This window comes from Lissotriton vulgaris, chromosome 5, assembly GCF_964263255.1.
Source record: "Lissotriton vulgaris chromosome 5, aLisVul1.2, whole genome shotgun sequence".
Taxonomy (NCBI): domain Eukaryota; kingdom Metazoa; phylum Chordata; class Amphibia; order Caudata; family Salamandridae; genus Lissotriton; species Lissotriton vulgaris.
The window spans coordinates 1,222,728,367-1,222,741,457 of NC_141693.1; the positions used below are offsets into that span (position 1 = coordinate 1,222,728,367).

The 13,091-nt window shown below is 41.7% G+C and overlaps 1 protein-coding gene across 2 annotated transcripts in view; it reads left to right on the plus strand.

Moving 5' to 3' along the window:
• Window positions 1–1,048: 1,048 nt before the first annotated feature.
• The window catches only part of LOC147712346 (uncharacterized), a 171,128-nt gene continuing 159,085 nt past the window's right edge, over window positions 1,049–13,091 (plus strand). The window contains exon 1 of one of the 2 annotated variants that reach the window (XM_086923041.1): window positions 1,049–1,296. In XM_086923041.1, coding sequence (XP_086779167.1) covers window positions 1,273–1,296 — 24 coding nt within the window. In that variant the 5' untranslated portion in view covers window positions 1,049–1,272. The remainder of the gene's footprint in view (window positions 1,297–13,091) is intronic. The other variant, XM_086923042.1, reaches the window with a different exon arrangement.

Genomic DNA, 13,091 nt, shown 5'->3' on the forward strand with positions numbered 1-13,091 from the left:
TAGCTAATAACAAATTGGAGACCACACGTTACTGTGCTGGTGGTCAGTACACTGCCTGCCACGCCCAGGGCCCTGAGCTATTTATTGATTACAGAACTTGCCCTCCGTCTCAACGTCGGGCCAAACTACCCAACTCGATGCTTGAGGGGCGGGGGGGAGGGGGTGCTCAGCATTTAGTCAATTCCGGTCGTGGGCCACCATGGTTGCGCCCACCTAAGGCAACATTACACTCCAGACCCATGATGGCTAAATGTCATGCTCTGTAAATATGCAATATATAAGCACTTTATAAAATGTAACCTTGAGTGAATATGCAACTTGTATACATATATGTCTAACCACTTTGTACTTACTACTACTCCTATGTGATTGTAGAGTTTTTCTGTCTAACCACTAGCGTTTGTAGTAGACCTTTGTACTTGCTACTACTCCTATGTGAATGTAGCGTTTTACTGGCTTTTATCTTCCTTGAGTGAACTTGCAACTTGTTTATATGCAACTTTTGCTGTATGTACCTTTTTTGTAAATATTGTAATCCAAAGTCTTTATGTAATGCAACTGGTTCTTATGTAAAGCGCTCCGACACCTTCGGGTAACGTTCGCGCTATATAAAATCGCAAATAAATAAATAAAGTAACCCTCCATGCTGGCTTATGAACAGTCAAAATTGCCATCAACACACAGATAGATCTCTTCAGCATGTGCATTAACCACCAGAGTTAGCCTGCCGTCATATCCTTTGTTGGGCACCCAAACATCTCTGCACTGCAACAGGTGTCTTAACTTAAGTAGTAAGATAATTTAAAATGCAGCATTAAGCCAGAACAGATCCACTGACAAATGTATCCTAGCTGCTAATTTATTTGCGGCAGAGTTTGAATATATCATGTATAGTTTGACTGTGACTCCGGTCCTCGTGGCTCCAAGTACTTTCTGCTACCACACCTTGACCGCCAATTTAAGAGAGCCCAGGGTCATTTTCCTCAATTCTAGCACTAACTGAAATAACATCAAAGGGATAAAAGCCTACGCAACCCAAGTGGTCCCTGAGGCGGGTCCTGGCTGCCTGTTGTCTCGGAGCATGCGTCGGGGATAAGTGTTTCGGGTTGTGGCCATGCGCAGTAAATAAACATGGAGACGGACTGAACTTTCACTGGGTTTTCAGGTCTCATAGGCAGGTGTCTAGTTTTGATAAACAATCTCCATCTGCTGCTTGGGTCCAGCACGCGCGCCGATTGTTCATCTACGAAATCCAGTCAGAACAGAATAGAAATGCCCTGGCGGAACCCGGACAAGGTGAGTGAACGCACGCGCCGGGGTGCAGTCAGGAAGCAGGCCTGTGAGACCGGGTCTTCAAATGAAGCCCTTTTGAGTTTAAAGTGTTGGTGAAGACGGTTGCTTCCGTTGTGCGGAATACAGCGCGCCATTGTGACAGGTAAACAGGTGCACAGGGAAGGGGTGGGCACCTGTTCAGCACTTTTCATGATGGGACGCTGAGCAGAGGTTTTGATGGTGATGGAGATCGTTTCCAGACTGTGGAGCGAGTTTGTTTGTCCTGAGGTTGAAGGTCTCTAAAACCGTTAGATATCCGTGACTGTGTCCTAACACCGCAGGGAACGTTTGCAGCTATGAGACATAAACACCCCAAGTTGATATCGGATACGTTGAACAAACAGTGCAATGCATTTAACTTTTAGTACTCCAATAAATGGTATCTAATCGTAGAATTTAGACTGGTTTAGCTGGGTGTTAATCTTTGCATAAATCCATCTGTGATGACACTGAAACTCGTTAGGTCATATGTTGTGCTCCCTGATCTGACGGTCTTGTTTGCTTCTGGCATGGAGGCAGATTTAGGACTGACCTGTAAAATAAATCTGGACAAAGGGTCCAAATTCAGGACACAAGGTCACTTTTATGGCCACTTCTGACGTGGGTCCACACTTCACCACTTTATCAATGCATTTTTTTTATATTGCAGCCAACTTAATATTTGTATGCAGTCTGCTATATGAGATTACCTATAGGTGTGCTACATTTAGATGGGGTATTATGTCCTTGTTCAACAGTAAATTGATACCCTTTAGCATGGTGTCAAGGGAATCAATCATACCCAAATCTACTCCGTCTTTCTTGGACCGAAAGAATCAGCAAGTTTCTAAACATTTCAATACCCATAGCAAACAGTTTGGGAAGCATTAAGGTAAGTGACTTTTTCACGTTCTGCTCACCTCACCCTCCACTAGACATCAAATCTTAAAAAGATTGAGGCAGAGCAGATGATGTGGGTGACCGTCTCACACCTAATGTCACGATGTGAGGCAGGGCACAAGTCCTAATAAAAGAAGTGGGGGGACGGTGTCACCGGAAGTGACGTCACAATAGGAAGTGACGTCACGAAAGGTGGCTTGCACCATCGGGCTCATTGCCTCCCCTCGCTCACCCCTTAGATGTGATTGCATTTGAGAAGTCAGCTCGTGAGCAGCGTGCTGTGAGCTCTGAGCTCCTCGTCCCAGAGAGGCCGAAGAGTGAAGTCCAGCTGTTAGGCAGGGGGGAAGGCGTCCACCCGGTAAAATAAGTGGGGGGATGCCGTCCACCCGCGTGGTACCCTGACTCGAGCCCTGATGTGAGGTACCCACAACTTGCCTGTATGCTCACAGCACCAAGAAGTCCTGAATGATACATTAGTGTGTTCGTCAGGGACTACATTTATCTCAGAACTGGGAGCCTGATCACCTGACAGAATTAAAGAGTAGTATGAAATCAAGATCAGATGGGAGATCTATAGCAACTGATTCAAAGGGTCATTGCTAAAGAACAGGACAAATGAGGGAAAGAAGAACAAGCCAGGACAATTGCTAAAATCAAATGGGCCCTCCATAAGTATCTGAAAGTATTGTGTACATGAAGAATAAGCTCAGCAGAGCGGCCAGAAACCGAAAAAACACTGTCAAGTGATAGAATAATCATCACCCAACCACCCGGGCAAATTCTGTCTGTGTGATGGTCCATTGTTGGTGCTTTTAGTTGGCAGACATTGGCTGGGCACCTTGGGAAATTGGACCCTGAACAATTGTCTACTCTGCCCATGTCTTGAAATAGCTCTGCAGTTGAGCCAACCCCCAACCAATGGCCTGACTCATCCCTAAGTGCCAAAGAACTTGAGAATCTTCAGAATATTTGGGATGCAAATTACACAACAATCAAAATTATAAGGATATGATAAAGACTTTAAAATGTAGTAAGTGTTTCTTTAACATACGGAAGTGTTTCTGTTTACTATATTAGATCACAACATTGCATTGAAATGTATTTAAAGTGGAAGTTTTTAAACTTAAACTTTAAAAAACACTTATTAACCCTCCCTTCTGACAAAGCCATTAGTAAACAAAGTTAACCAACTGTCTGGTTCCCCTTATATCATGGCCAATAATATTTTTATGGCCAATAATATTTTTATGGCTGGTGGAACGTAACAGACCATTAAACATTTACAATTGAGATTTTTGTACAGAATCCATCTTGAATTGAATTATTAGAAAATGCTCTCAAATGAAACAAGTTGATATTACTTGAATCACACAATTTAGTCATGTGGGTGACCTGGGATTTGAACCCAGGTTTCCTGGTCACACATAGGGGCATATTTAGCATTGTGTTGCTTTGCCCTTGTACCACGCAAGGGTGATGCAACACTAAAGTTAGCGTGGTGCGCAAGGGCGATGCAACACTAACGTTAGATTTATCAAGCCACACAAAGCCACCTTGCGCGGCCCTGCATAAATTGATAAAGTTGGAGTAACTCAAGGCAACACAAATCGCTGCCTTGCGTTACTCTGCCCCACAGAGGCGTTCCATAGGTGGAGTGTGGGTGTTCCCATGCATCCACCCATGGATTTTGGTGCATTCCTAGATTTTACATTAATAGAAGGCCTGGGAATGCGTCCAAATGCTACGTCTCCCAGGGGGTGTAACAAGGAGGAATATGTTTATTTTTCCCAGTTTCTCCTCACTTTCTTCTTGTGCTGCATTCTGCAGCACACTTAGAAACAGGAAAATGCCTCTCAGGATTGGTTCTATGCAGGAACGTGTCCCTTACTGCACAAAAACAATCCTGCTTACAACGCAGGTACCCTTACACCATAGTGCAAAGGAGCCTGCATTGACGCTAGTCAGTCAAAAGTGCGCCAGTGCATTGAAAAGACAGGAATGCAGCTTATGATGTTAAATATGGGACATTGCTGCTCTTTCTCTTTCACACAGTGCAGCACAGCAAGGTGGCTCGCTGCATTGTGCTGCGTGAAACTGTGAACAATATTCCCCATAGTGTATTTAAGCAACTGACTAGATTACTTTCATTTTCTCAGTTCTATAACACAAGAGGACAGTATCTTTGTACAATTCTGTCAGTGAATAGTAGACCATTAGTTTAAAAAAAATCCTAGGTTACTTAAAAAAAAGGTAACCATATGCTAACATCACTGGCTTTCTCAGACTTTACATAGCTAGTCAACACAGCAGTCAAAGTTGTGATCCTAGCTCCGTAAATCCTAGGATGATTTTGCATTTCCCGAGGAAAGGATTTCTCTTAAGTCTTGCAACTTCTACTCTGTAGGCCAAGGGCAACAGTGAGGGCTTTCAGAAGTTCACTACTGGAGGAAGTGGAGCCTCTGATGGTGAGATTGCTCAAGAATGTTGCTCTGGAAAGACCTAGAGTTCACTGTCCTTCTCAAGCCTGGAGTTTAGCACTGCTTTTGAAAGTTCTGAAGCATTTTACATTCATACCTTAACATTGTGCCAGAGGTTCCTTCTCAGTTCCACACCACGAGGGAAGTGCTTTTACAGTGTTGGCTCCAGATTAATCTTCTGAGAAAGAATCTTTTTTTTGTTGTATCTACTGGACGTAAAAAGGACAGTTCTCATGCATTTGGAGATAACAGAATCGTGGAAGTTGGATAACCTATTTCTAAATTTGGGTGTCTGAGGTTCTACAAGTAACAACACTTTGATCTCAGAATGGCATGTGAGATGTACTGATTAATGTATTCTTTAACTGGGTATGGCCGGTAGTTTGGCTTGCACAACTTGGGTGACAGCCATCTACGGCTTCAGTCGCGACCAAGGCAGTGATAAATTGTACACTTCTAAAGCAACCATATCCTCATTCGGATCAAAACTCCCTCTTCCTGGAATGCTCCAGTTTTCGGAGTTGCCGTTTGTTTTGTTAGACTCCTGCTATTTGGTTCTGGAATTGTTAAGGTGTGTAATGTGGGTGCGTTTTATTTGTTCTTCTTTGCTGTCTGTTGTGCTTGGCACAGTTTCCTCGAATCAATACAAATGCTAAATAACAAGCATTTTCAATGAAATAGATCTTGCATTAGTTGAATTTGGAGCTACTGTCTTTACAAAAGGAAAAGAAATACGGCGTCCGCCTGCTCTTTCTTTTTTTTATTGATTGACTCTTCTAGCAATGGCGGCACTCCGCACTATGGGTGTTCAAAGCTAAAGCGCGGCGTGATGCCCTTGCTACAAAAGTCAATAAATAGAACAAAAAGTTGTGCGCCCACCATATTTTTTTCCCATTTATTTTCTATTGTAGCCATCACAGCTTGTCGTGCTTTAGCTTAATATGTTTGAAAGGAAAGCACATGCGATTGCTATAAAACTAAATAAATGGAAAGGAAATGCAGAATCCACCTTCCCTTGTGTTGACTTTTGTAGTAATGACGGCACACTTCTCTTTTTCTTTAGATGTTTAAAGCTAAAGCGTGGCGTGCCACAATTGCCACTAAAGTCTATAAATAAAAAAAAAACGAAGGCCGGCGGTCTCAGCATTTCTTTTCCATTTGCAAAGCCAATAGCTCTATGTTTAACTAAAGTTGTGTGGCCAAAACCAGGAAGTACGGCAGCTTTATGGGGATGGAGAGGGAGCGTCTGCAAAGAGGAGGCAACAGATGCCAGCCAAAAGAAACAATTGGTGAAGTCTCGTAGGAGGGAACCAAGCACCCACTGTTGGGCCAGATGGACACTATTGACCAACAATAGTAAAGGAATTTCCAAACGGCAGGCCAACCAACCAGAAGCGCTGTGCAGAGCTTAAAGTACATATTCTGAATGCAACATGTCTCGCAGAGGCAGCACACTTCCTTGGTGAAACCTTAAAAGGGTCCAGCAAATTCCTACCTCGATAGCCACTACACTTCTGGGTCTCTGTGATCCTAGTCTCGAACATCAGACTAGGGCGGACAAGAAGATTATGTGGCTTTGCATCGGGGCGGCCAAGCTCACTGTTGCTGCTGCGTGGAAACGGGGGGAGGCACCGGCCATCTCACTCTGGCATTCACGGCTTTCGAGGCTATGAGTTTGGAGAGAATGGCGGACATCTTCTTGGATGATTTCAAGAACTTTGAATTCCGTTGGGGCCCACTGGTTAGGTTTCTGTCCCAAGGCTTGCCATCTGGAGTATGCCCCGCTAGTGTTAGATCCCTTCACCTATTTCAATTTTGAACTCCCATCTTCACGTACCTTGATTCATGTCCTTTGAAGTAGCTACTACCACTGGGGAGGGGGGAGGACAGAGGGGGCGGGGGTTATGGGTTTTGTTGCTCTTTATATGCATCCCACATGAGCTCTTTCCACGGCATTGCCCCCGGGGTACTTACATGCAGCTGGGCGCCGTCTGCACTAGCACAAGGTGGAGACTGTAGACCCCTGCCCAGGGGACATAGCTCTCTGCCAACCTGCCATAGAGGCTTTTGTCAGTCTGTTGTTGACCCCCCGCTAACCACACAGATCACCTGGTGTCCCCACCACCCATGTCAGACACTGTGCCTGTAGAAGCGTTATTCTATCTATTGGGGATCTGGGCAAGACTATTCTCCTAGCGAAAGGGGTGCATGTGGGCGGAAGCAACGCTATCCCCTGTGTGGGACAATGTGCGGGATTGTCGCATATTTTTCTTATGTTTTAAAACTCAATAAACATACTATTGACAAAAAAGGGTCCAGCAGAATTGTAACAATTGAATTTCCAATTTATTTAATCGAGCTGTAATATATAGTATTTGCTTCAGTAGTGGTGCCTGGTATTCTGGGATTACATTAGAGCTGCAGCTAGATGTTTCTTTCAGGAGATGCAATGCCGCCTCATAGTGACTTCACAGGACTCCTTTGGTTGTTTAGTCTCTGCTGGCATGTGTATGAACTACAGGCCATCTTTCCTACAGTTCTGGCTCGATCCTTATGAAATCATTATATTGAGTGCTCATATTGAGTGAGCGGTGACGCCTTTTATTGTAGTGCTTCAAAAGGAAAACCCTGTAATAATGAGAATTCTTTAAGTACTGGTTACTATTTTGGTTGATTACCATTTTTTCTTATCAGTATTAAAATGGTCATCCCTTTCTACAGGTGACACATATTTACCTAGTTCTTAAGTATTGTCTTGAGGAGGCATGGGGTTTTCAATCTCACTGAGGTCTAGTTTAAATAGTTTTGGTTTTAATTTCACTCGGGACCTCTTCAATAAAGGTCACTTTAGGGCCTACCTAAGCAATTTTATATAGAAATGCATTCCATTCTTACTAGAACAGGCCTCGTAAAATCTTCTTGTCCACTCGCGAGTCAGATTTTATCAGGGTGAGCTATCTTTACTGACCCATTCGGGCGAGGGAGCGTGAGTGAATGAGCAATAAAGATGCTTTCAATCTTATTTTTTTAATCAGATTTGCTGTGTTCCAAAAACAAGATCAAATGCCGCCTTATGTCTTCCTACAATTTGCTGCTTATTTCATCCTAGAGATTGGTGTTTACTTGTCTTTCTCTAACTGATAAGTTAAAGACTGTCGCAAAGTGTACTGTGTGACAATCGTGCTGGGGGTATCGGGAGTGAAAAATGAAAGGCTATAATTTGTCAAGTTTTGTCTAAAAACATTTAAATAGCTTGTAGATGAACTATACAAATATAAAAAAATATATTTCAGTTGAAAGCGCATTTTATTTTGTAATTCTGAAGTGTGATGTTACCAAAGATTTTAAAAGGATCAAAACAAATCGAAACCCTTTACTTAGTGATGTACAAATTATGACTATTTGCTAAAACCCTAATTTCCAAACATTATCGTTTGTATGCTACATAGTTTTATTGGTAAAGCTGCAGGTCATTGGGAAAGTTTGTGGCCATTTCAGTGGAAAATATGCTGTCTGTAAATGACCGTGCACTACCACATCATGCTTTAATAATATATGTATTAAAAGTGAGAGTTTTAAAACATGAACTGAGAAACACTCCTGCCCCCGCCCTGATGACAATGCTATCGGCTAACTAAGAGGCAAGTCGGGCTTATATGTGAGCCAGATTCATATACATGGAGCAAATTCGTATTCTATTAAAACAAACAAGAGAGATTTTTTGGTCAGCAGACATGCTGAACTCACATATTTGAAGGTGTTCTCATATGTGATGATCAAGAAATCGGCGACTCAGTTAAAAACAATATTTGCCAAGGATCACATAATTGAGACCAGTTTATGGGCACATTGCAGTTAGGTCGGGTGGTTTTATCAAATCACCAAACCTGCAAGTCTGGTATTATTTCTATGATTTTTCGAGACTTGCAGAGATGCATACAATGTAGAAGAGCTCCCAGATCTTGGTGAGCCCAACCAGTCCATCTACAGTCCTAACTGTGGGGGGGGACCTATGAAGAAGCATGTCCACAATAAGTGGGTAAGGGTCCACTTCCAAAAAGAATTGAATATATAACCATTGTTTCTTCTCCGATTTATCCTTTAGCCAGTAAATCAAATTTGTCCTCCATCATATAGTTTACAGGGGTGTGGAGCTCCTATGGCCCAGGACGTATTATTTGGGGTCAAGGACAAGTTTGCATGTTTATTTTGTCCTTGAGACAAGTAGGCCCAACCCCCTGCAGCACAAACCCTTTGGCTGCCAGATTACAGTACCACATAATGGATCAGGGAAGGGCATTGTCTGCAGTTAAGGTAATATTTGTGTCCAAACCTTAATGCTGTTCAGACTTGTATGTATGGTTCATTAATAGAATGCTTTTATTATTAGGTTGAGCGCTCTAAGGAAATGTTGTAAGTTCAGACTAAACTACTGACAGTGGTTCCAGTATAAAAATGAGTACGCAAGTTTGCAAAGTTTAGCAATATGAGGCTACGTATAATGCTTCCAGGATTCTGTCTGATTAGATGCAAATATAGGCAAAACTTTGAAAGCAGGATTGATGTTTTTTTGCTTTCAAAATGAAAAGTTAAAAAAAATCCAACTACAAACAAAAGGTTTTGCTAAACTACTGTGAAATGTTAAGTACCGTTTCGTTGAACCATCAATTTAGAAAATGTGTTAATGCATGCTAGTATTTCCCCAAAAATATTTATGATGGGAAATTAGTGTAACTAGTTCATACAAAATTATAGGAAACGTGGCAATAAACAAGCAATGGCAAAGCCAATAGGTAGGTCATTTTTTATCAGCCTTTTGGTTTTGTTAATGTGTGTCTTGTTTTGACATGGTTTTTGTACAACTGTATTGTTGTGGGAGCTGCCGGGCTTTCATCATTATAACAGACAATGGCAAAAGCAACAACATTTTTGGACTCAAAAACCACACATGGCTACAGTAGTACTTGGCACTGAACGAAACTACTTTGTGTGCCGATATGCTCCTTGTGAAAGAGCAGAATGTTGTCACTCACAGTGAAGCCAGCCAGTAGATAGTGCGAGAGATACAGAATTCTAATAAAAACGAAAGGTCTTGGTTAACGGCAGACCTAAATAGGGGCCCAATTCTTAAAGAAAAGTCACAAAAGTGCAGCATTGGTATATGTCTTTGCATTAGTTCAGATTTTCAGCTTTAATTAATTTACAAGAATTTACAGGTGTCAGTCAGGAAATCTTACTCCCAGAAAATATCTGTGAACTGCGTTTTAGCATGAGCAAATATTCATGTGTAGATTTGCTCATGTGAAAATCTGTTGAGCAAGTTCACTTTCCAACCAACCACTTTTTTCCCCAACCCTGGCAGAAATTTTACCTCTGCCCTTGTCAGTACATTTCCAGACTTTCTCTATATGGTAAAGTATTAGACGAGTTGATAAAAACCCATAAACCATTCTATTAGCTTTGAACAGACTCAAAAGGACATTCCAACTATGGGGAACTATTGCTCCTCCAGCCCCTGTATTTAGATCTGCCAAAAGATGGCAAATTGCTAGTATTCAAACCCTACTATGATATGATCTCTGGCATAGTAAGAGAGGCTATCATCACAGCTCTTACATAATGAGAATTCTGCCATAATTTGCCTCTGCACTACATGGCACCAAAGGGACAAGTGGATTTTATTATAGGAAAAGTAGATTTATAAAGCAGCTGTCCCATGGATTAGTAGATCTTTTAATAAATTCCACACCCCTGAGTTTAGTGTGATTAATGTTATATAAGAGGATGGCTCTCGCTTATGATTGTGTAAATCACAGCCCAACTACCCCTATCAATGAGATGCCACTGTAAGTGAATATTTCTCTGCACCAGCAACTAATGAAATTCATGTTTGAGCTTCCGGACTGAGTGAAGTCAATTACTTTGTCCACCAGCAAAATAAAAGGCCAATATCTGGGAGATTAGGATTCACCTGCTTGAGGAAAGCGATGGGCAGGGCTGTGCACTTTCAGGCAGCAAACGATGTCACACACTCAAAGACTGAACTCAGACCAATTTGATTTGTATAAAAATATTATTTAGCTGTATTTATTTCCTAGAACCAAGCAAGGCTGGCACAGGTAAGTGTATTTGATCATTTTCAAGGCGGGTTTAACCCGAACAATGCAAGCAAGCTGGATGAAAATGACTTTGTTACAGGTCTGTAAATGCTTTCAATACAGTGCAAATTACTGTTAGATTGCTTGAATTACTTTTCAGATTACTTTCTGGATGGTGGCTGGTTTTATTACTGTGTGTGGGGGGGGGGGGGGCGCTGATTTTGCAGCGGTACTGCAGTATCTGCTCCCAGTAACAAAAGCAGCAGTGCTTCACTCTGCCCTCTCCTCGCCTTCCCCCTGATGACTGGTTAAAAAAATTGCCAGTGCTACTTTGGGTTTCCAGTGCAGCCCTGGCGAAAGGGTTGTCAATTTTCATAGTTGTTATCAGCAACTCCCACTTAATTAAGGTCGGGTAGAGGGCAGATTACCTTCTCTGTTTAGACTCTAGTTGTTGTGCACTCTCACTCTGCAAGAGGCTAAAAGCCTGGGTGGCTGGAGAGTATAGGCATAGAGTGTGGTCTGCTGTGGAAAACCCAAGGAGTGATGCTGAGGAGCTTAAGTGCCCCAGGTCAGGAGATCCCCAGTGCAAGGCAGGAGGGAGGACGCAGAGCCATCGCAGCAAAGGTATTTTAGAAGGGAAAACCGTAGTGCAGAAGATGTGAAGAGCCCTGCAAATTGGATTGCATAGAAGGGTTAATAATATTGCGACATAACATACGTGAGCACAAATATGCAATCATACGTGAGCACAAATATGCAAACATCCAATGAGGGACTATTGAAAAAGGAATGCTGTTTATATGGAAAAGAAGCCATTGACACATAAATTGCTGTAACTGGAATTTTGAAAGGTCATCAATTTAAGGAATTCCATTTGACTATGACTGAAATGTATTGGTCAACTATAGACAGCAACCTCACCTGCCTGTGAAGCCAGAATCCCCTTAAATTGTGCATTTTATTCTTAGAGGCCTTATACATCTTATTTTTATTTTGAGCAGGACTATTCAGATCTATTTTTTGAAACACCACTTGGCAAGTCTCTATGTACTCATTGTGTAGCCTCAAAGTATGTTCATCAATTTACCAGTTGAAGTTAGAATTCCATGGGTTAAATGCAGTGACCTTTTCCTTTTTTAAGAATGATGAGTAAATGTATCTGGTCACTGGCAATGTCTCTTATACCTGCATTGTTTTGCATCTAATCAATCATTAAAGAAAACAAAGAAGTCCATAAACATAGTCACAGTTTTTATCTATCACGTCATGAATTTACTATTGGCAAGTAAATGTCTGATGTACCACATCAGTACAGTTATTTGTATTGTATAACATTAAAAATGTTAGGTTTTCCAAGGCACCTGTTCCCCTGAAAGTCCCCGAGTGTTCAGGAGACTGTCGTGTGTCATGGTAATGATGCTGAAAGGTCAGCAGAGCCCAGACATAGACAGTTGCATGTCACTTGTGAAATGTTGGTTGATAAGGGAAGTCCATCACATTTCAGTATCACTTCTGACAATATAGTAATGCTGGAGAACAGTGAGTCTCAATGTCTGGTGCATCTCTGAAAGACAATTTGATGTCAGGCCTGTAGCAGGTCACTTGGGAGGCAGCAGAGGCACTCCCGTGCCATGTGCTGTGACACGTGAATACCTCTGCCCAGCAATACTGCACTAACAAGTTGAAAATTAAACATACGATCCAATCAATAGACCAATCTAGGTAAAACTAAAATCATGATGTTTGAAAAAGCTAACAAGAACGTTTACCTAGTAGGAACCCTAGACCATGTACCTCTCAATACACTGATTTATGAGTGACAATGGACAAAATATTTAATTGCAAAGACCGAACAACTAACAGATCAAAAAATTAAAACTTAAATACTTGATATATTTTTATCACAATCATATCATCACTAACGGTCTTTGTGGTCTGGCAGATAAAGGCAGATGCAATGGCTCTGAATTTAATTGAGAGAAATACTTAAAGGCATGTCTTCTGAATAGAAACAGTACGCTGCTCGTAGTTATATGCCTGGAGGGGTAATTCATGGCTGCGGCTGTTCCAGTGGATGAACCGTCTTAAAAAAGCTTGTTGGTGTTTAATTAGCTAAATCTTATTGCAGTACAATCTTAAAATCTGTCATGTGAGATGAATTGCTTAGGCACTGACAGAATCTATACATAAGATACATGCATGGCTTGAAATCTGAATATGATTTATGTGATGAATATAACATGGCCAAGGCTGAATTAAAACAAAAACATAATTTCACCTAAAGTAAAATCCAGTCCATTTTTAT